General features: G+C 42.6%; 1 protein-coding gene across 1 annotated transcript in view; it reads left to right on the top strand.

Annotated features, from left to right (window-relative positions):
- The first annotated feature begins 3,718 nt into the window (after positions 1 to 3,718).
- LOC132397897 (transmembrane 9 superfamily member 2-like) overlaps positions 3,719 to 22,401 on the top strand; it is a 91,098-nt gene continuing 72,415 nt past the window's right edge. Inside the window, exons 1-3 of the mRNA XM_059976681.1 lie at positions 3,719 to 3,912; positions 12,222 to 12,289; positions 21,695 to 21,788. Coding sequence (XP_059832664.1) covers positions 3,790 to 3,912; positions 12,222 to 12,289; positions 21,695 to 21,788 — 285 coding nt within the window. The 5' untranslated portion in view covers positions 3,719 to 3,789. The remainder of the gene's footprint in view (positions 3,913 to 12,221; positions 12,290 to 21,694; positions 21,789 to 22,401) is intronic.

Genomic DNA, 22,401 nt, shown 5'->3' on the forward strand with positions numbered 1-22,401 from the left:
GTTTGGCAGTTCTACAATGGCATGATGGTGACGAGTCAGAAGCCTTCCCAGTGACGAACGGTGTGAAGCAAGAATGCATTCTCGCCCCTACACTCTTTTGCATGGTCTTCTCTGCTATGCTGAATGATGCCTTCTGCGATTGTCAAGATGGTATACACGTCAGATACAGGACTGGTGGTGGGCTATTCAACCTCCGGCGTCTACAGGCTGTTGCAAGGGTAAAGGAGGCCGTTGTCAGAGACCTCTTATTCACTGATGATTGCGCCCTCAATGCCAGCACAGAGCAGAAGATGCAGCGAGAACTGGACTGCTTCTCACGAGCCTGTGACAACTTTGCGCTTACAATCAGCACCAAAAAGACCAAAGTTATATACCAGCTGGCACCTGGAAAGCCCTACCAGGAACCACACATCACAGTAAAGGGGCAGAAGCTACTGGCAGTTGACAGCTTTACTTATCTGAGCAGTACTCTATCACGAGCGGTGAACATAGATGCAGAGATCAGCAACAGAATTGCCAAAGCCAGTGCTGCCTTTGGGAGACTCCATGAGAATGTATGGGAGCGGAGAGGACTCAGCCTTACCACCACGCTGAAGGTCTACCAAGCAGTGGTTCTCACCACCCTCCTCTATGCCAGCGAGACCTGGACTATCTACAGCAGACACGCTAAACAGCTCAACCACTTCCACTTGAGCTGCCTCCGCAGACTTCTCCATGTACGATGGCAGGACAAAGTCCCAGACACGGAGGTCCTGGAGCAGGCTAGCAACCACAGTGTCTACACCCTCCTACAGAAAGCCCAAGTCAGATGGGCTGGCCATGTTGTCAGCATGTCTGACAGTCGGCTACCAAAACAGCTGCTGTATGGAGAGCTGAGCCAGGGCAAGCACGCAGTTGGAGGGCAGAAGAAACGTTTCAAAGACTGCCTCAAAGTGTCCCTCAAAGACCTCAACATCAATCCCAGTATCTGGGAATCGCTTGCTCTGGACCGCCCAACCTGGTGGAGCAGGACCATTAAAGGAGCGTATGCAGCAGAAATCAGACGCACCGCAGAGGCTCAGAGGAAACGCGCCGTGCGCAGGGCTCGAGCTACCTCCACTTCCACTCCAGCACCTACCCTCATGTGTCCCACGTGTGGGCGAGCATTCAGGGCCCAGATTGGCCTCACCAGTCACCTCCGGACCCACGGTCACAAACCCTCCACCTGACAGAAGTCGTGGTCGTCTTCGACTCCGAAGGACGAACAACAACAACAACAAAGTTGATACAAAGGAAAACAATATAATCAATGAAAAACTGCGCATAGGACAGAGAAACAGCCAATGTACAAAAAAAGACAAACTGCAAAAACAATAATATTTACTATTGTATTTGCACAGTTTATCTTTTATTATGACAGGATCAGGTGGTTAATACAAAATACGATCAAAAATACAAAATAAAAGACCAACAAATTCAAGATGATAAATGCAGAAAATGCCAAGAGAGACCAAAAACAATCCAACACAATACAGGATCCTGTAGCAGTTTAACATAATCTGATTATTTACACAGGCACAATCAAATGGCAAAGAGCAAAATCTTGCTTTAATACACAAACTCATAAAAGACATCATACCTTACCATAAATACAAGCCTCATCCAGTTTTAGAGTCAAAGCACTACAAATTATATTATGACTGACCTGTTATTACAGATAGGACAATCCACAATAGCCATTGTTGTGGAATCAGTTCAGAGCTGAATTAAGTGAAGTTATCTATGCTGGTTCAGGAGTCTGATCGAGGCCTTAGTACTGTTCCTGAACCTGGTGGTGTGGGACTTCAGACTCTTATACTCCTTCCCAATAGCAGTAGTGAGAAGAGAGCATGGCCTGGATGATGGGTCCTTGACGATGGATGCCACTTTCTCGAGGCAGCACTCCTTGTAGATGGACTCAATGGAGAGGGGGGTGGGAAGGGGGTGATGGGCTGGGCTGTGTCCACCACTTTTTAAAGGCTTTTCCATTCTAGGGCATTGGTGTTTCCATACCAGGCTGATATACAATCAGTCAGGATATTCTCTACCTCTCCACTGTGTATCTATGGAAGTTTGTTAAAGTTTTAGATGACATGCTGAATCTACGCAAACATCTAAGAAATTAGAAGCATATTGAGTTTCATCCCATTTTCCTGCATTTTGCTCATATCCCTCTATTTCTTTCCTATCCATGTGCCTGTCTCAATATTTTTAAACACTATGCTTGAACCTGTCTCTGCAACCTCCTCTGGCACTTTGTTCCATCGAACCACCACCTTCTGTGTGGAAATTCCGACTTGCCTCTCAGAGTGCCTTTAAATATTTCTCATCTCACCTTAAACCAATGCCCTTGAGTTTTAGACTCCCCTATCCCTGAAAAAGACCACAATCATCTTCTCCTTATGTCAAATTGTAACCTACAATGAACTTCTACACAATCAACAACTCCACCCACCTCTGTATCTTATCAATGTAACCTTTGATCTTTGTGGAACACCACAAGTCACCAACCACCAGGCAGAATGTGCTCCATCTACTACCACCTTCTGCCTTCTATGGAAAGCCAATCCTGAATCCACTCAGCCAAGTTTCCCTTGATCCATGCCTCCTGACTTTCTGAATGAGCCCACCATGGAGAACCTTATTACACAACATCATGTGTGGAGGGGTGGAGATATGTTTCTACCTAAAGGAGGTGTAAGGCACTCTTTCTCTCCGCTAACCTGTAGGTCACCCTTGTAGCAGCTTCTTAGCTCACTCTAGTCATCCTACTATTCTTCACATAGGTGTAGAAATCCTTGGGTTTTCTTTAATCCTATTCGCCAAGGCCTTCTCATGCCCAATTCTAGCTCTCCTAAGTCCATTCTCCAGCTCCTTCCTGGCTACCTTGTAAATTTCTAGTCGGCACCTTGCTTCCTAAATTTAAATACGCTTCTTTCTTACATAGAACATAGAGATTTACAGCACATTACAGGCCCTTCGGCCCACAATGTTATGCCGACCACGTAACCTACTCGAGAAACTGCCTAGATTTTCCCTAGCGGATAGCCCTCTATTTTTCAAAGCTCCATGTACCCGTCCAGGAGTCTCTTAAAAGACCCTATCGTATCCGCCTCCACCACCGTTGCCGGCAGCCCATTCCACGCACTCACCACTCTCTGAGTAAAAAACTTACCTCTGACATCTCCTCTGTACCTGCTCCCCAGCACCTTAAACCTGTGTCCTCTTGTGGAAACCATTTCAGCCCCGGGAAAAAGCCTCTGACTATCCACACAATCATCATCTTGACTAGATATTGCACGACTCTTATCAACCATAGTTCTCTCACACTATCATGATTTATGCACTGATTTATTTTGTAATTTATGTCTTTGAATCGCACTGCTACTGCAGGACAACAAATACGAGGTCCTCCAAGTCAGTGATATAAACCTTGAGTCTATTTGCTGAAACTCCGGCAGGATTCTCCTCAGTGAAGGCTGTTGCAAATTCCGGGCGCCACGGCCCTTGTCGTCACCAACCACCCGCCGTTCGTCCTTCTCATCCGCTTTTGCCGCCATTTGTTGGTTGATCTTCTCATCGGGCCGCCTGGTGTATCTGCCTCAGACCGTGCGGCGCGCCGGACAAGTCGCGGGCCTAGGCGTCCCGGCCGCCGTTACCACGGCGACTGGTTGCCATAGCTGCCGGAGGGCGGGTCGTGCGGACGCCACAGCCACCCAGAAGACACCGCGCACTGCTCCCATCTCCCGCCGCCTCGCCCTGGCCCGTACCATGGAGGCCTCCAATTGTCGGTTGTTGATGTTCGTCTTGCTGCCGCTCTCCACTGCCTTCTACCTGCCTGGCCTGGCACCTGTCAGCTTCTGTCAGAAGGATGAGGAGACAGAGACGTGTAAGGTAAGGAAGGGCTGGCGGGCCGGTGGCTGCTGCCTGCGCCAGGGATCTCGGCCCCGGGCCCCAGGGCCTGGGCTGCCCCGCACCCGACACTCGGCGTGAAGAAACGGGGCAGACGGCGAGTACTGCGACCACAGTTGGTGGTGTCATGGGGAGGAGAATCGATGTTCAGCAGGACAGCAAACCTCTGGAGAGCAACGCAGACTCCCCTCCCCCCCCCCCCCACAATATCCGCTGCCCGACCCACTGAGTGTTTCCAGCGTTTTCTGACATTATTTCCCGTGCCCAGTATCCACTCAGATGTCCGAGGAGACTTGGAGGTCCTTGCAGGTGCATCAACCAGTTGAAACACCATCTCAAGACAGAAGCGATGATACCTTGACAGTCATAGAGCTCTACAGCACAAGAGCAAGTCCTTCGGCCCACTCAGTCCATGCCGAACTATTATTTCGCCTAGTGCCATCAACCTACACCCAGACCATAGCCTTCTATACCCCTCCCCAAACGTGTCTACTATGTTGAAATCAAACTCGCAGCGACCACTTCCACACTCATATCGCCCTCTGAGTGAAGTTCTCCCTCATGTTACAATTATTTTGAAGTAAGGAGGCATAGTATCCAAGTGGACCTTGCTTTGTGGATCCAGAATTGGCTTGCACACATAAGGTAAAGAGTGGTTGTAGAGGTGTCATATTCTGCATGGAGGTCGGTCACCAGTGGTGTGCCTCAGCGATCTGTTCTGGGAGCCCTTCTCTTCGTGATTTGTATAAGTGACCTGGAAGAGGTAGTGGAAGGATGGGTTAGTAAGTTTGCTGATGACGCAAAGGTTGGAGGTTCTGTGGATATTGTGGAGGGCTGTCGAAAGTTACAGTGGGGCATTGATAGGACGTAAAACTGGGCTGAGAAGTGACAGCTGGAGTTGAACCCAGTTAAGTGTGAGGTAGTTCATTTTGGTAGGTCAAATATGATGGCAGAATATAGCATTAATGGTAAGACTTTTGACAGTGTGGAGGATCAGAGAGATCTTGGAGTCCGAGTCCATAGGACGTTCAAAGCTGCTGCCCAGGTTGACACTGTGGTTAAGAATGCAAATGATGCATTGGCCTTCATCAACCATGGGATTGAGTTTAAGAGCCAGTTATGTTACAGATATATAGGACCCTGGTCAGACCCCTCTTGGAGTACTCACGAGGAAATCTGCAGATGCTGGAAATTCAAACAACACACACAAAATGCTGATGGAACACAGCAGGCCAGGCAACATCTATAAGGAAAAGCACTGTCGACGTTTTGGGCCGAGACCCTTCGTCAGGGCTAACTGAAAGGAGAGATACTAAGAGATTTGAAAGTAGTGGGGGGAGGGGGAAATGTGAAATGATAGCTGAAGACCGGAGGGGGTGGGATGAAGCTAAGAGCTGGAAAGGTGATTGGCAAAAGTGATACAGAGCTGGAGAAGGGAAAGGATCATGGGACGAGAGGCCTAGGGAGAAAGGGGGGGGGGGGGAGCACCAGAGGGAGATGAACAGGAAAACAACTAAATATGTCAAGGATGGGGTAAAAAGGGGAGGAGGGGCATTAACGGAAATTAGAGAAGTCAATGTTCATGCCATCAGGTTGGAGGCTACCCAGCTGGTATATAAGGTGGTGTTCCTCCAACCTGAGTTTGGATTCATTTTGACAGTCGAGGAGGCCATGGATAGACATATCGGAATGGGACGTGGAATTAAAATGTGTGGCCACTGGGAAATCCTGCTTTCTCTGGCGGACCGAGCGTAGGTGTTCCAGCGAAACGGCCTCCCAGTCTGTGTCGGGTCTCACCAATATATAAAAGGCCACACTGGGAGCACCAGACGCAGTATACCACACCAGCCGACTCACAGGTGAAGTGTCGCCTCACCTGGAAGGACTGTCTGGGGCCCTGAATGGTGGTGAGGGAGGAAGTGTAAGGGCAGGTGTAGCACTTGTTCCGTTTACAAGGATAAGTGCCAGGAGGGAGATTGGTTGGAAGGGATGGGGTGGGGGGGGGGGAACGAGTGGACAAGGGAGTCGCGTAGGGAGCGGAAAGGGGGGGGAGGGAAAGATGTGCTGGGTAGTGGGATCCCGTTGGAGGTGGCAGAAGTTACGGAGAATTATACTTTGGACCTGGAGGCTGGTGGGGTGGTAGGTGAGGCAAAGGGGAACCCTATCCCGAGTGGGTTGCGGGCAGATGTGCGGGAAATGGGAGAGTTGCGTTTGAGAGCAGAGTTGATGGTGGAAGAAGGGAAACCCCTTTGTTTAAAAAAGGAAGACATCTCCTTCGTTCTGGAATGAAAAGCCTCATCCTGAGAGCAGATGCGGCAGAGACGGAGGAATTGTGAGAAGGGGATAACATTTTTGCAAGAGACAGGGTGGGAAGAGGAATAGTCCAGGTAGCTGTGAGAATCTGTAGGCTTATAGTAGATATCAGTAGATAAGCCATCTCCAGAGATGGAGATAGAAAGATCAAGAAAGGGGGGGGAGGTATCAGAAATGGACCAGGTAAATTTGAGGGTAGGGTGAAAGTTGGAGGCAAAGCATGCGTGCAGGAGGCAGCGCCAATGCAGTCGTCGATGTAGCAAAGGAAAAGAGGGGGGCGGATACCCGTATAGACTTGGAACATGGACTGTTCCACAAAGCCAACAAAAAGACAGGCATAACTGGAACCCATATGGGTGCCCATGGCTACACCCTTGGTTTGGAAGAAGTGGGAGGAGCCAAAGGAGAAATTATTGAGAGTAAGAACTAATTCTGCTAGATGGAGGAGAGTGGTGGTAGAGGGGAATTTGTCTGGTCTGGAATCCAAAAAGAAGCGAAGAGCTTTGAGACCATCCTGGTGGGGGATGGAGGTATATAGGGACTGGACGTCCATGGTGAAATAAAGGTGGTGGGGGCCAGATAACTTAAAATCATTGAAAAAATTCAAAGCGTGAGAAGTGTCATGAACATAGGTGGGAAGAGATTGAACGAAGAGGGATAAAACAGTGTCCAGGCATGCAGAAATGAGTTCGGTGGGGCAGATGCAAGCTGAGACAATAGGTCTACCTGGACAGGCAGGTTTGTGGATCTTGGGTAGGAGGTAGAAACGGGAAGTGCGGGGTGTGGGAACTATGAGGTTGGTGGCAGTGGATGGGAGATCCCCAGAGCTGATAAGGTTGGTGATGGTATCGGAGACAATGGCCTGGTGATCTTTAGTGGGGTCATGATCAAGGGGTAAATAAGTGGAGGTATCAGAGTTGTCGCTGTGCCTTGGCCAGGTAGAGGTCAGTACGCCAGACAACAACAGCTCTGCCCTTATCAGCAGGTTTTATAGGGAGGTTGGGATTGGTGCGGAGGGAGCGGAGAGCAGAGTGTTCGGAAGGAGTGAGGTTGGAATTGGAACAGGGTGTGGTGAAGTCGAGACGGTTGATGTCCCATTGGCAATTAGCAGTAAAGAGATCCAGAGCAGGCAGAAGACCAGAGCGGGGTGTCCATGAAGAGGAGGAAGGTTGAAGACGGGAGAAGGGGTCATCGGCGGCTGTAGGAGAGTCCTTGTCAAAGAAGTAAGCTCGGAGACAGAGCCGGCGGAAGAAGAGTTCAGCGTCATGGCGTACGCGGAACTCACTGAGGTGTGGGCGAAGGGGGACAAAGCTGAGGCCCTTACTGAGGACAGAGCGCTCTGCCTCAGAGAGTTGAAGGTCGGAGGGAATGGTAAAGATCCGGCACGGATGAGAGATGTGATCAGAGGGGGGAGAGAGGCTGATGGTGTCAGTGGAGGGGGAAGGGTTCGGGTGAGAGGAAAATGGAGCCTCTGAGGGCCCAGGAGCTGACAATGGGATCTGAGGGAGAGGGGATTGCAGAGTGGTAGTGGGGGAAGGGGAGACGGGAGTCATAATCGCAACATGTGAAGACCCGGCTTGGAGTTCAGGGCTGGAGTCGCAGTCGGTGGTTGCGCAATCGCTTTGAAGCTGTCCATAGTCGTTGGAACATGCAGTGATGGTGCTGGAGTCTGGGTTTTCAATATGCCCTGGGTTGCTGGGGCAAGGATCGACGGCCGGGGCAAATCCATGGTCGTTGGAACATGCGGTGAGACTTGGAGTACTGTGCTCAGTTCCGATCACCTCACAACAAGAAGGATGTGGATGCAATAGAGAGAGTGCAGAGCAGATTTACAAGGATGTTGCCTGGATTGGGGAGCATGTCTTATGAAAATAGATTGAGAGAACTTGGTCTTTTCTCCTTAGAGTGATGGAGGATGAGAGGTAACCTGATAGAGGTGTATAAGATGATGAGGGGCATTGATTTTGTAGATAGTCAGAGGCTTTTTCTCAGGGCTGAAATGGCTAACATGAGAGGGCACAGTTTAAAGGTGCTTGGAAGTAGGTACAGAGGAGATGTCAGGGGTAAGTTTTTTTTTACACAGTGGTGAGTGTGTGGAATGGGCTGCCGGCGATGGTGGTGGAGGCAGATATGATAGGGCCTTTTAAGAGACTCCTGGATAGGTATATGGAGCTCAGAAAAATAGAGGGCTACATGTAACCCTGGGTACTTTATAAAGGAAGGACATGTTTGGCACAGCATCTTGCGCTGAAGGGCCTGTATTTTGCTGCAGGTTTTCAATGTTCTAAATATTTAACCTTTCACCCTTAACCTATGACCTCTAGTTGTATTCTCACCCTAACTCTGACAAAAAAGCTTAACTGAATTTATCCTATCTATACTCCTCATAATTTTTATTGGATTTTATTGATATATGGTGCGGAATTGGCTTTCCGTGCCGTATTGTCCAACTACCCCCAATTTAACCCTAGCCTAATCACGGGACAACTTACGATGACCAATTAAACTGCTAACTATATGGTAACGCAGAAAGTATCAACTCCTTACGGGCAGTGGTGGGATTTTGTATTCCTCTATAAAATCCACCTCCAATGGGATCCCACTACTGAACACATCTTTCCCTCCCCCCCCCTTCTGTTTTCCGCAGGGATCACTCCCTACGCGACTCCCTTGTCCACTCGTTCCCCCCATTCCTTCCAACCAATCTCCCTCCTGGCACTTATCCTTGTAAGCGGAACAAGTGCTGCACCTACCCTTACACTTCCTCCCTCACCACCATTCCGGGCCCCAGACAGTCCTTCCAGGTGAGGCGACACTTCACCTGTGAGTCGGCTGGTGTGGTATACTGCGTCCGGTGCTCCCGGTGTGGCCATTTGTATACTAGTGAGACCCGACGCAGACTGGGAGACCGTTTCGCTGAACACCTACGCTCTGTCCGTCAGAGAAAGCAGGATCTCCCAGTGGCCACATATTTTAATTCCATGTCCCATTCCCATTCTGATATGTCTATCCATGGCTTCCTCTACTGTCAAGATGAAGCCACACTCAGGTTGCAGGAACACCACCTTATATACCGGCTGGGTAGCCTCCAACCTGATGGCATGAACATTAACTTCTGTTAAAGCCTCTCCTCCCCTTCTTACCCCATCCCTGATATATTTAGTTTTTTCCCCCCTCCTTTTTTTTGCTCTCTTTCTGCCCATCACTCTGCCTGTTCTCCATCTCCCTCTGGTATTCCCCTCCCCCTTTCTTTCTCCCAGGGCCTCCCATCCCATGATTCTTTCCCTTCTACAGCTCTCTATCCCTTTTGCCAATCACCTTTCCAGCTCTCAGCTTCACCCCACCCCCTCCAGTCTTCTCCTATCATTTCGCATTTTCCCCTCCCCCTCCTACTTTCAAATCTCTTACTATCTTTCCTTTCAGTTAGTCCTGACGAAGGGCCTTGGCCCGAAACGTCAACAGTGCTTTTCCCTATAGATGCTACCTGGCCTGCTGCATTCCACCAGCATTTTGTGTGTGTGACACTAAATGTATGTTTTGCTCTCTTTGCACTACTTATTTAATTTTAAAAATGTATTTCTTATTGTAATTCATAGTTTTTTCATTGCTATGTATTTCACAACATATTTAACCTATTTAACGATATTTAACCTGATTCTGATATCAGATATCTTCTGTTCTGATTCCTATTGGAGCTGTTGAAATCTTCTGGTCAAGATGGCATGATCTGTGATGTCTGTTCTGATTTTTAAGTTTGTAGGGATGGTTTTTGGGGACAGCATGTGGAACTCAGGTTAGGGTTTAGGGTCAAGGATGAGGGGGAGTTAGAAATCAGGCTGGAGTCAATGACCAGGGTCAGCAGATCATGTGGACAAGGGTAGATGACCCTCGCCTCCACCCAGCTCGACAGAGTTTGGGATCAGGGGTTCACGTGGACAGGAGGAGCAAGGGCCTGTGATGCCGCAGGGGCCTAGGTCAGAGGCCGCACAAGTTTGGAGTTTAGGTCCTGGAGTTCGGGATTCTGTGGTCAGAGTCCAGAATTTGATACTGAAGATCGAAGCCTGAAGGTTGATGACTGAAGTCAACAAGTCTGGAAGTTGTGGCCCAGTGGTTGAAGGCCTGGGTCAGTGTGTCCAGAAGTCAGAGGTCTGATGACTGAGAGTCCATTGGAAAGTGAAGACCTGTAGGTGGCCTTGTCCTGGGTTTGGAGACCTGTCTGTCTGTCTGTGAAGGAGGAAAGTTTCATAAGAAGTTGAAGCAGGAGTAGGCCATCTAGTCTATTGAGCCTGCTCTGCCATTCACTGTTGTTGCTTGTGAATTTCTGCTCAATGTTGTGAGCATGCTATGTTGGTGGCAGTTTGTGTCATGACACTTGTGGGCTGCCCCCAGCACATCACTAAGTTGTTTTGATTGTTAATATATGTTTCAATGTGCACATGGTATTGAATGATTTGAAATCTGGCTTTATCTCACATTTCAATTTTCCTTCCTAAAATCTTCAAGTCTTTCTAATCTTCTGGTTTGCCACTTGTTTTTAACTTTACTTTCCTTTATAATTTTTTGATGCATCTTTGAACCATTTTTGGTGACGAGGGATTATGGATTCTCCTTGTGAAATTCTTTCTTTGCTTTGACCTTGTTGATATGCAAAACTTAGTTGTAGCATCATAGGCAATGTAGCGTAAGATGAAGAGCATTCACAAGGGAGCATAACTAAACATAAATTATACACAAACTGTTAGGTGTTTGACAGATGGTGGGAGGGGTGTTGTTATTCTTGTACTTGGATGTGTGGGGATTCAGGCTTCTGTACCTTTCAATGGTAGCTATGGAGAGACAGCATGGTTCTGATAGTGGTGATTTTTGGTTGTTTTTGTCTTGATGAGACACAGCCTCCTGTAGATAATACCAATGGTGGCAAGTGACATATTGGGCAGAGTCCAGAACTCTATGCAGCTTCTTATTTTCTGCTCAGCCAATTGCAATAACAGATAGTACAATAAGACTCCCTTAAATATTTTCTATTGCCTCTTGACTGACAATTCCATCTAATTTGCCACACACTTCGGTTGCTTTTACTCACAGGCTTTGCTATTGCTTTTAGTTATACTTAAAAGACTAATTTTTGACCTAACAGTTATTCAAAAACTGATCACAACCTCAGGCCCATATTCAACTCCTTGTACACTCACCACTACATGACCTGATTCTGCTGTAACTTCATCTGCAGGTTTGCAGATGATACTGCTACAGTGAGCCATATCTCAAAAAACAAATGGTTGGAGTACAAGGAGATAGAGAGCCTAGTGGCGTGGTGTCACAACAACAACCTTTCACTTAAGGTCAGCAAAATAAGAGAGCGTGTCATTGACTTCAGAAAGTGGGGGCAGTGCATATGCTCATGTCTACACCAAAGGTGTTAATGTTGAGAGCCTCAAATTCCTTTAGCTTATGCAAGTCCAGGTGGAGACTCAGGAATACTGTTGCACTCAGGTGTAGAAGGATTCTTCATTGCTGTTTCTGTAACATTTTTTTTACCAGTCAGGATTGTTGGCGCTGAGCTGAATCCCCAGACTGGAGGACTTGTGGACCACTCTTCATTTGGTCTCTACCCTTTGACCTGTTTGGCATGGGGGGCCCTACCAATGCATAAAGCCTTGACTCCAGCCAGCATAGCTCTCTGGGACATTGAGTGATGCAAGCCTCCAAACCCTACAACAAGGTTGTGATCCTTTTGGAGGATTTCTGGGTTGGGTAGAGGAAAAAAAAGAGGCAAAGAACTAATCAATGAGCAAAGGAGAAGCAGACTGGGCCTACACTGATTTTTGAAAATGAGGAATGACCTCACAAACATAAATATTAAAAGATAATGATAGGAAAGAATGTTTCTTCTGCTTGATGCAGTGAAATTTCTAACATTAATCACAGGATTTCCGTGGCTTTGAAAGTGTGTTTATAGTGTTATTTTCTCTTTTCAGTCAAGCATTGAAGTATTTGTGAACAGACTGGACTCCGTGGAATCTGTTCTGCCATATGAATATGATGCGTGAGTACATTTGTAAAGAGCCAGTGGGCCTGTATTTATGTGGATTGTGCCCGACGTTAATCTTTATATGACCCTATTCCCTGTTAAAGAATTTCACCAAACTCCTCCACTCATTGTCTGTGTGGCAATATTAAATTGATGGCTTCTCATTGCAGTGCAGTGTAGTGTTTAAGGCACTGACAAAAAGAAATGTTTGGGTAAGCCCTTGAAATTATGTGGCAAAGAAGGTTGTGGCTGGGAATGGGATTAGTGGAGATGTTGTATGCAGATATGGAGAGCCTGCTTTTTGTGTTGCATGACTAATATTGGTCATTCCTAATTTCCAGAGGCAGTGAAGAGACAACCTCTTTTGTTTTTTATTCACATGAATATGCAGTCATGAGCAGGAATAGGCCCTCAGTGTCTTGAGCTGGTTTTACTTGTAAAGGTCATAGCTGATCCAATGGTAACTTCAAACCATATTCACATTTGACCCAAGAAACCTTACAAAACTTTCATGTTTTTTCTGTCTTAAATGGTTGACTCCTTATTTTGAGAATGTTTAAATGTGGGGTGTTGAATCAGAATTAGGCCTCGTATCACTAACATCTGTTGTGAAGTTTGTTGTTTGTATTTGGAATGGAGCTCAAAGGTCAATGACATCGTGCATCAGTTCAGTTGATCAAACACCAATTCATGAAGTTTCTTGTCATTGTGTAAGAGATTAAACCAAGTCTTGGAAACAAGCAAGGTCTTTTAGGATGGGTAGATGGTGAAGACTGAACAGTGCAGATGTGCCTATGGCTGAATATTCTGCTGGTTTACTGTGAACCATGGGAATTGTGCAGTATTCCTGGGCAATTTATCTGTGGGAGCTTTGAGGTTGACCACACAGTGAAATAAAAGCTGCTTGTGTGGGGAGCATGGCCATCTCTTCTATGATGAGACAACTCTCAGGGTAAAGGAGCAAACTCCTTCCAGTTAGCCTCCAACCCGATGGCATGAGCTTCAATTTCTCCAACTTGCGGTAATTTTTTTTGTCTCTTTTTATATATATATATATATATATATATATATAAATCTATATACACCTTGCCCCTCCCCTCTCTTCTATTCTACACTTCGGCCTCTTAACTCTTCTCACCTGCCTATCACCCCTATGGCCCACCCTCATGGAGTCTATCCGTTCTTCTCATTTTCCCATACTTTCCTGTCAGATTCTTTCTTCTCTAGTCCTTCGCTTCACTTATAACACAAGTCATTTTCTTTGTGTTCAGTAAAGCTAGGTTTTCCTTCTTGATGTGTACTATTTATATCTAAGTGGTGAGAACATATATTTCTTAGCAGTGGAGCATCTTATTTATGACCATGTCATCAAGCTAATGTATATCATACAATTCTGATGGAAGGTCATTGACTGTTTAATTCTTCACCTCTGTTGTCTGACCTACTGAGCATTTCTAGGTTTTCCTGTTTTCTCTTTCCTGACAGTCTGTGACACTGGATTTGAAATCCAGCTTTATTCCTAAAAGCAGCACACAAAATGCTGGTGGAACACAGCAGGCCAGGCACCTATGGAAAGAAGCACTGTTGACGTTTCAGGCTGAGACCCTTTGTCAGGATTAACTGAAATAAAAGATAGTAAGAGATTTGAAAGTAGGAGGGGAAGCAGGAAATCTGAAATGATAGGAGAAGACAGGAGGGGGAGGGATGAAGCTAAGAGCTGGAAAGGTGATTGGCAAAGGGGAAACACGGCTGGAGAAGGAAAAGGATCATGGGATGGGAGGCCTAGGGAGAAAGAATGGGGGAGGGGAGCACCAGAGGGAGATGGAAAACAGGCAAAGAGTGATGGGCAGAGAGAGAAAAAAAAAGTGGGGGGGGTAAGAAAATAAATCAGGGGTGGGGTAAGAAGGGGAGGAGGGGCAATAACAGAAGTTAGAGAAGTCAATGTTTATGCCATCAGGTTGGAGGCTACCCAAATGGTATACAAGGTGGAGTTCCTCCAACCTGAGTGTGGCTTCATTTTGACGGTAGAGAAGGCCATGGATAGACATATTAGAATGGGACGTGGAATTAAAATGTGTGGCCACTGGGAGATCCTGCGTTCTCTTTTTCAATCTTATTATTATTATTATTATTATTAATATCAACAAAATAAAATTGATACATAGATAATGGGATTACAAACATACACATTTCAACTGAACATGAAAGAATACATAAGCAATAGTTACGGTATAAATGAGTATTCCCAAATCATGGACGATACAATTTACAAGTAAACAAGGAAAACTTAGGTATATCATAATATATATATTAAAAAAACAGAAAAAAGAAAAAGAAAAAAATGCAAAAAACTAATCTAATAGTCTAATAACTAATAAGGAAAAAAAAGAAAAAAGAGAAAAAGAAAAAATGGAAAAAAGAGGGCTGTTTATAATATCTCACAAAAATACAAAATCATCAGTGTCGTCAACTCCGATCCTCTCAACATATATAAAATCGAAACTGGAAAAACAAATAGGCTTGGAACAGGGTCATATTAAATCATATGAAAATATTGAATAAATGGTCTCCATATCTTTTCAAATTTAATAGAAGTATCAAATACAACACTTTTAATTTTTTCTAAATTTAGACATAACATAGTTTGAGAAAACCAATGAAATACGGTAGGAGGATTAATTTCTTTCCAATTCAACAGAATAGATCTTCTAGCCATTAATGTAAGAAATGCAATCATTCGACAAGCGGAAGAGGATAAATGGAGTGAGTCCATCATTGGTAAACCAAAAATTGCAGTAATAGGATGAGGTTGTAAATCAATGTTCAATACCATAGAAATAATATCAAAAATGTCTTTCCAATATTTTTTCAAAAGCGGACACGACCAGAACATATGAGTTAAAGATGCTATCTCAGAATGACATCTGTCACAAATAGGATTTATATAGGAATAAAAATGAGCCGATTTATCCTTGGACATATGAGCCCTATGCACAACCTTAAACTGTATTAATGAATGTTTAGCACATATAGATGATGTATTAACTAATTGAAGAATTTTATCCCAATTCTCAATAGGGATAGTAAGGTTAAGTTCTCTTTCCCAATCATTTTTAATCTTATAGAAGGGCTCTGAACGTATCTTCATAATTATATTGTAAAGTTTTGATATTAGCCGTTTCTGAGAAGGATTTAGTTTAAACAAATTCTCCAAAATATCTGAAGACACAAAATTTGGAAAAGTAGGAAGTACAGTATTTAAGAAATTCCTAATCTGTAAATATCTAAAAAAAATGAAATCTAGGCAAATTATATTTATTAGATAATTGTTCAAAAGACATAAAACAATTATCCAAAAATAAATTGGAAAATCGTAGTAATCCTTTAGTCTTCCAAGCAGAATAAGCTTGATCTATAATAGAAGGATAAAAAAAAAGCAATTGGATACAATAGGAATATTTAAAACAAACTGAGTCAACCCAAAAAATTTCCAAAATTGAAACCATATACGTAAAGTATGTTTAACTATCGGTTTGTCAATTCGTTTCGGCAATTTAGAAAGAGCAAAGGGAAGAGAAGTCCCTAAAATAGAACCCAGTGCAAATCCTTGTAGAGATTTAATTTCCAGGTTCACCCAATGAGGGCTAAAAGATATATCCCAATCCTTTAGCCAACATATCAATTATTGGATATTAACTGCCCAATAATAAAATATAAAATTAGGCAATTCCAATCCACCTTCCTTCCTTGCCTTCTGTAAATATTTTTTACCTAATCTAGGATTTTTATTCTGCCATATATATGAGGAAATTTTTGAATCAACATGAGCAAAAAAGGATTTCGGAATAAAAATTGGTACTGCTTGAAATATATATAAAAACTTGAGTAAAATAACCATCTTAATAGCATTAATCTGACCTATCAGAGATAAAGATAATGGCGACCACTTAGTAAACAAACATTTAATCTGATCGATTAAGGGTAAAAAATTAACCTTAAATAAGTCCTTATAGTTTTTTGTGATTTTGATCCCTAAGTAAATAGAAGAGTCATTAACTAATTTAAAAGGTAAATTTCCATAAATTGGAACTTGTCTATTTAAAGGAAACAATTCACTCTTATTAAGATTTAATTTATACCCAGAAAAATCACTAAATTGAGCCAACAATGATATAACTGCAGGATTGGATTTCTCAGGATCAGAAATAAATAATAATAAATCATCTGCATATAATGATAGCTTATGTATATCTGTCCCACGATTAATGCCAAAAATGTTCTGTGATTCTCTGATAGCAATTGCCAAAGGTTCTAAAGCAATATCAAATAATAATGGACTAAGAGGACAGCCTTGTCTAGTACCCCAAAATAAATGAGAAAAGGGAAATCTTTGATTGTTAGTAAGCACCGAGGCAACTGGAGTATGATATATCAGTTTGATCCAGGAAATGAATGTTGGACTAAAATTAAACTTCTCAAGCACATTAAATAAGTATGGCCATTCAACTCTATCAAATGCTTTCTCCGCATCTAATGAAATGACACATTCTGAAGTGCTATGTGAAGGAGTATAAACAATATTCAATAATCTCCTAACATTGAAAAAAGAATAGCGATTTTTAATAAAACCAGTTTGATCTTCTGAAATAATTTGGGGTAATACCTTCTCCAGCCTGGATGCCAGTAACTTGGAAAAGATCTTGGAATCTACATTCAATAAAGATATTGGTCTATAGGATGCACAGTCAGTAGGGTCTTTATCTTTCTTCAATATTAAAGAAATGGAAGCTCTATAAAAAGATTGAGGCAGATTGCCTAATCTAATCTAACCCTGCATAACCAAGGAGAAAGAGTAGCGGAAAAACATCTAAAAAATTCTACTGTATACCCATCTGGACCTGGTGCTTTCCCAGAATTCATAGAGGAAATAACCCCTTTAATTTCTGCATCAGTAATAGGAGTTTCTAATATTGAAAGATCATCTGATGATAATTTTGGAAAATTCAATTTCCCAAGAAAATCACACATGGTATTATGATCATGAGGGAATTCGGAATGATACAGAGAGGTATAAAAATCTTGAAATTATTTGTTTATCTCATCATGGTTAACTGTCAGATCCCCATTCTGCTGACGGATCTTAGTAATTTGACGTTTAACCAAAGCATTCTTCAATTGACTAGCTAACAGTTTACCTGATTTATCACTATGTATATAAAAATCAGATCTGGTTTTCATTAATTGATTTTCAATCGAAGATGTAAGTAATAAACTACGTTCCGTTTGAAGTTCAACCCTTTGTTTGTAAAGCTCCTTACTAGGAGTAATCGAGTATTTCTTGTCAATCTCTTTAATCTTATCAACCAATAAAAGAGTTTCCTTCTTAATGCGTTTTCTCAGACCAACAGAGTAAGAGATAATCTGTCCACGTATATATGCTTTAAAAGTGCCCCAAAGTGTTCCGCAAGAAATATCATCCATGGAATTAGTTGAAAAGAAGAAATCGATCTGTTCCTTTATAAATTTAATAAAATCCGGATCTTGCAGTAAGGTAGAATCAAATCGCCATTGTCTAGCACTAAAAGCTGTATCCGTAAATTTAATAGAAAGTTTTAATGGAGCATGGTCAGAGATGGCTATAATATCATAATTACAACCAATTACCGATGGAATAAAACAAGAGTCAATAAAAAAATAATCAATTCTTGAGTAGGAATGATAAACGTGAGAAAAATGAAAACTCTTTGTCCTTAGAATGCCGAAATCTCCAAATATCAAAAATTCCAATATCAGTCAAAAAAGTGTTCATACAAGTGGCTGACTTATTAGGTAAAGTCTGACTAGATATAGATTTGTCCAACAAAGGATTTAAACAACAATTAAAGTCACCACCCATTATTAACTTATATTCATTTAGATTAGGTAGAGAAGTAAATAAGGACTTAAAAAAATCGGGACAATCCACATTTGGAGCATAAACATTAACCATAGCAACCTTTTTGTTAAAAAGTAAGCCAGTAATTAACAAAAATCTACCATTCAGATCCGAAAAGATATCATGTTGGACAAATGCAATAGAGGAGTCAGTAAAAATTGAAACGCCCTTTACTTCAGCATTCGAATTCGAATGGTACTGTTGACCCCCCCAAAACCTAAAAAAGTGATAATTGTCCTCTTTCCTCACATGAGTTTCTTGTACAAAAATAATATGAGCATTAAGTCTTTGGAATGCTTTGAAAACCTTTTTCCATTTAACTGGATGGTTTAAGCCATTGGTATTCCAAGAGACAAAATTAATGGTCTGAGCCATATTACTGAAATCAACCCTTTGATCTATAAAGGGTTAACCAAATTATGAACTCATGCACCCGAAAGAAGAACAAAAATAAGGGGCGCACCCGGAAGTGACGACATCGCGGACATTTTAGTAGTTTAAAATCAGCCCAAATGAAGAAACTAAAACAAACTGATATAAGGAACATAAGATTTAGAAAAAAAAACCACCCCCCACCCAAGAGGAAAAAAGACCACCCCAGCCAGGAAACGGCTGGGAAAGAGGACAGATGAAACTAAATCTACCCCCATATCAGCAGAAGACAACTCCGTATATAAAGGATAAAAAAAAGATCCACCCAAACTCTAAAGAAATAATAATCACTATACTAAAACCAAACTTCTTAATATAATTGATAGTAAGAAAAACAAAAAGAATATAATCACTAGTAACTTATAAATCGGGTTAAAACCCAAACAAACCAAAAAAAATTTGAACTGTGATGAGAAATGCATTATAGGAAGAAGACGAGAGAAAAAAAAAATGTCGAAATCGAAAGAAAAAGCCAAAAATATTTTAGAGAAGAAACCGCCATCTTAGTAAAAAAAATTCACCTTCGGAGGATTAATAATAATGACCAAAGATAAAGTACAGTAGTTGAAGTAAGTAAAATAAAAAGATTAGTATGTCAAAAAAACTCTTTAATTAGAGTATAAAATATAGAGTAAACCTACACCAATAGCCAGAAACAAAATCTGGTTTTGGAAACAAAAATCATCTTGCATGATCAAAATCACTCATTTATTAGAGATGAGAATCTGTAGCAGTAGGGAAGTTCTCATTCAGAAAGCTTCTTGCTTCAGATGTAGAAAGGAAAACATGCCGAGGTGCATTGGGAGGCGAGATTCTGAGCTTCGCAGGGTATAAGAGCGCAGGTTTTAGATTTTTCTCATAACATTTGGACATCAGAGGTATAAAGAGAAGCCTTGCCTTCATTACTTCTGGACTAAAACCTTCCACTAATCGAAAATTGTGATCTTGAAATTTGACCATCCCTACACGCTGAGCCACATGAATAAGTTGCTCTTTAACATGCACATAGTGAAATTGGACAATTACAACCGGTCGTTTAGCTGAAGCACTTGGTGAACAACGCATAATTCTGTGAGCGCGATCAAGTAACAGAGGACTGTCTGGGAATACAGAAGGGAACGCATTCTTTAAAAGTTGAGTAAAGTACTTTGAGGGGTCCCCTTGTTCAATACCTTCCGGGAGACCAAGTATGCATAAGTTCTGTCTTCTGGACCGATTCTCAAAGTTGACACTCTTGACTTTAAGTGTTTCCACCTGTTTAATTGTCGAAAGTAATTTCTGCTCCAATTTTTCAATTATCAAGTCTTGCTTCCGAGCATCCTCTTGCAAAGTTGCGATTAGAACTTCCTGTTGGTTAACTACTGAATCCGTCTTATCCATATAATCTTGAAAAGCCTTTATATCTTGTTTAAAATCTGTCATTGTTCTTCAAATTTTTCATTTAAAACCTCCGATAATATTTCATAAGTCAACTCAGTGCGCTTAGGATCAGACTTTTTCTTCTTCCCGTTCCCGTTAGGATCCTTCCCAGGTTCTCGCCCTTTAGATCTAAGAGCCATTTCTGTACTCATTTCTTCAAAAATTCACAATAAACTCTTAAAGATAAGTCCAGAAAAGTAGCAAGAATCTTTTGGTGTAGGTAAAAGTAAGTTAAATAAGGGTGATCATAGGTTAAGAAAAGTAAAGGTTATGGAGCGAATCTGAAACAGTGCTCACTCCATGAGCGTCTCCTGCTGACCTTGATCCTGCTTTCTCTGGCGGACAGAGCGTAGGTGTTCAGCGAATGGTCTCCCAGTCTGCAGTCTGCGACACAAACTGGGAGACCATTTCGCTGAACGACGCAGACTGGGAGACCGTTCCGTTTCACTCTGTCCGCCAGAGAAAGCAGGATCTCCCAGTGGCCACACATTTTAATTCCATGTCCCATTCCCATTCTGGTATGTCTATCCATGGCCTCCTCTACTGTCAAGATGAAGCCACACTCAGGTTGGAGGAACAACACCTTATATACCGTTTGGGTAGCCTCCAACCTGATGGCATGAACATTGACTTCTCTAATTTCTGTTAATGCCCCTCCCTGCTTCTTACCCCCTCCCTAATTTATTTATTCCCCCTTTTTTTTCTCTCTCTCTGCCTATCACTCTTTGCCTGTTCTCTATCTCCCTCTGGTGCTCCCCTCCACCGTTCTTTCTCCCTAGGCCTACCGTCCCATGATCCTTTCCCTTCTCCAGCTCTGTAGCCCTTTTGCCAATCACCCTTCCAGCTCTTGGCTTCACCCCACGCCCTCTGGTCTTCTCCTATCATTTCGGATTTCCCCCTCCCCCTCCTACTTTCATATCTCTTACTACCTTTTATTTCAGTTAGTCCTGAAGAAGGGTCTCAGCCTAAAACGTCGACAGTGCTTCTTCCTGTAGATGCTGCCTGGCCTGCTGAATTCCACCAGCATTTTTGTGTGTGTTGCTTGAATTTCCAGCATCTGCAGATTTCCTTGTGTTTGCTTTTTATTTCTAAAAGGATTGTTTTGGCTGTTATTCCAATTTTCATGGTTGAAAATTTCCTTGCTGTTGATGATTTCTGTTTCTAATCTGTACTTTTAAGAGCTGCTCTGTACTGGGAAAAATCAGAGGATTTCTATTGCCTATTGTTCTTTCATAAATTACAATACAGCACAGGAACAGGTCCTTCTGTCCACAATATTGTGCTAAACCAAATAAATTATTAATCAAATGGCCAACTAAATTAAACCTTTCTGCCGACACAATGCCCATATATTTCCATTTTCCTCACATTCATGTACCTATCCAAATATCTCTTTAAAGACACTAAAGTTTTTGCCTCTACCACTAAACATTCCAGGCACCCACCACTTGCTGTATACTGAAGAAAAACTTGCTCCCCCACATCTCCTGTCTCTTTACATTTGACCTACCAAGGACCATCACTTTATGTTTGACTGGGTTGAACTCCTTTGTGCACATTGTGATAAGTTAAAACCTGGCGTGTTTTTTTGCTTTACCATGTGTGTTTACAATTGTTTTCTTATCTTTGCAAAGGTTTGACTTCTGTCAGAATGATACTGAGAAACGGCCTTCAGAGAATTTGGGACAAGTGTTGTTTGGAGAAAGAATTGAGTCATCCCCATACAAGGTATGGTATCATGAGACTTTAAATGCCTAACAAAAGTTTATAATGTTGTATTAAAATAAATAAGTTCATGTGTAATTGCTCATTTGTTCATGAGTTGCACTCATTACTGCTCTCTGAGTAAACTGTATCCTTAGAATGGTGGGAGGTTGATAGAAACAATCTTGTGAAACAGCAAGTTAATAGTCATATAGTGCATTTAAAGATAGAGATCAATAGGTTTCTCATTGCTAAGAGGTTAATGCACATGGAATCCAAGGCTAAGTGGATCCACAATTGTCTTTGTAATGGGAAGCAGAAGGTAGTGGTGGAGGAATGCTTTGATTGGGACCTTGGTTGTTTGTGATAGATTGATGAACATAGAGTAATGATTCTATTGGCTATGACATGAAAATTGATGTTGTTAATCAGGAACTAGATTGTCTGGGCAACAGCAGAAAGTCAGTCATCTGGAATGCTGAGTAGAACATTGGCAGATAGAATTTAATCCTGACATGTCAAACTGTACATTTTACAAAGTCAAATAAGGATGAAACTTACAATAACTCATCGGTTACATACAGTGCAACAGCAACCTGTCGGTCACATGCAGTAACCTGTCAGGATTTTAGGTTCA

Source organism: Hypanus sabinus, chromosome 8 (assembly GCF_030144855.1).
Source record: "Hypanus sabinus isolate sHypSab1 chromosome 8, sHypSab1.hap1, whole genome shotgun sequence".
In the NCBI taxonomy this organism is placed as follows: domain Eukaryota; kingdom Metazoa; phylum Chordata; class Chondrichthyes; order Myliobatiformes; family Dasyatidae; genus Hypanus; species Hypanus sabinus.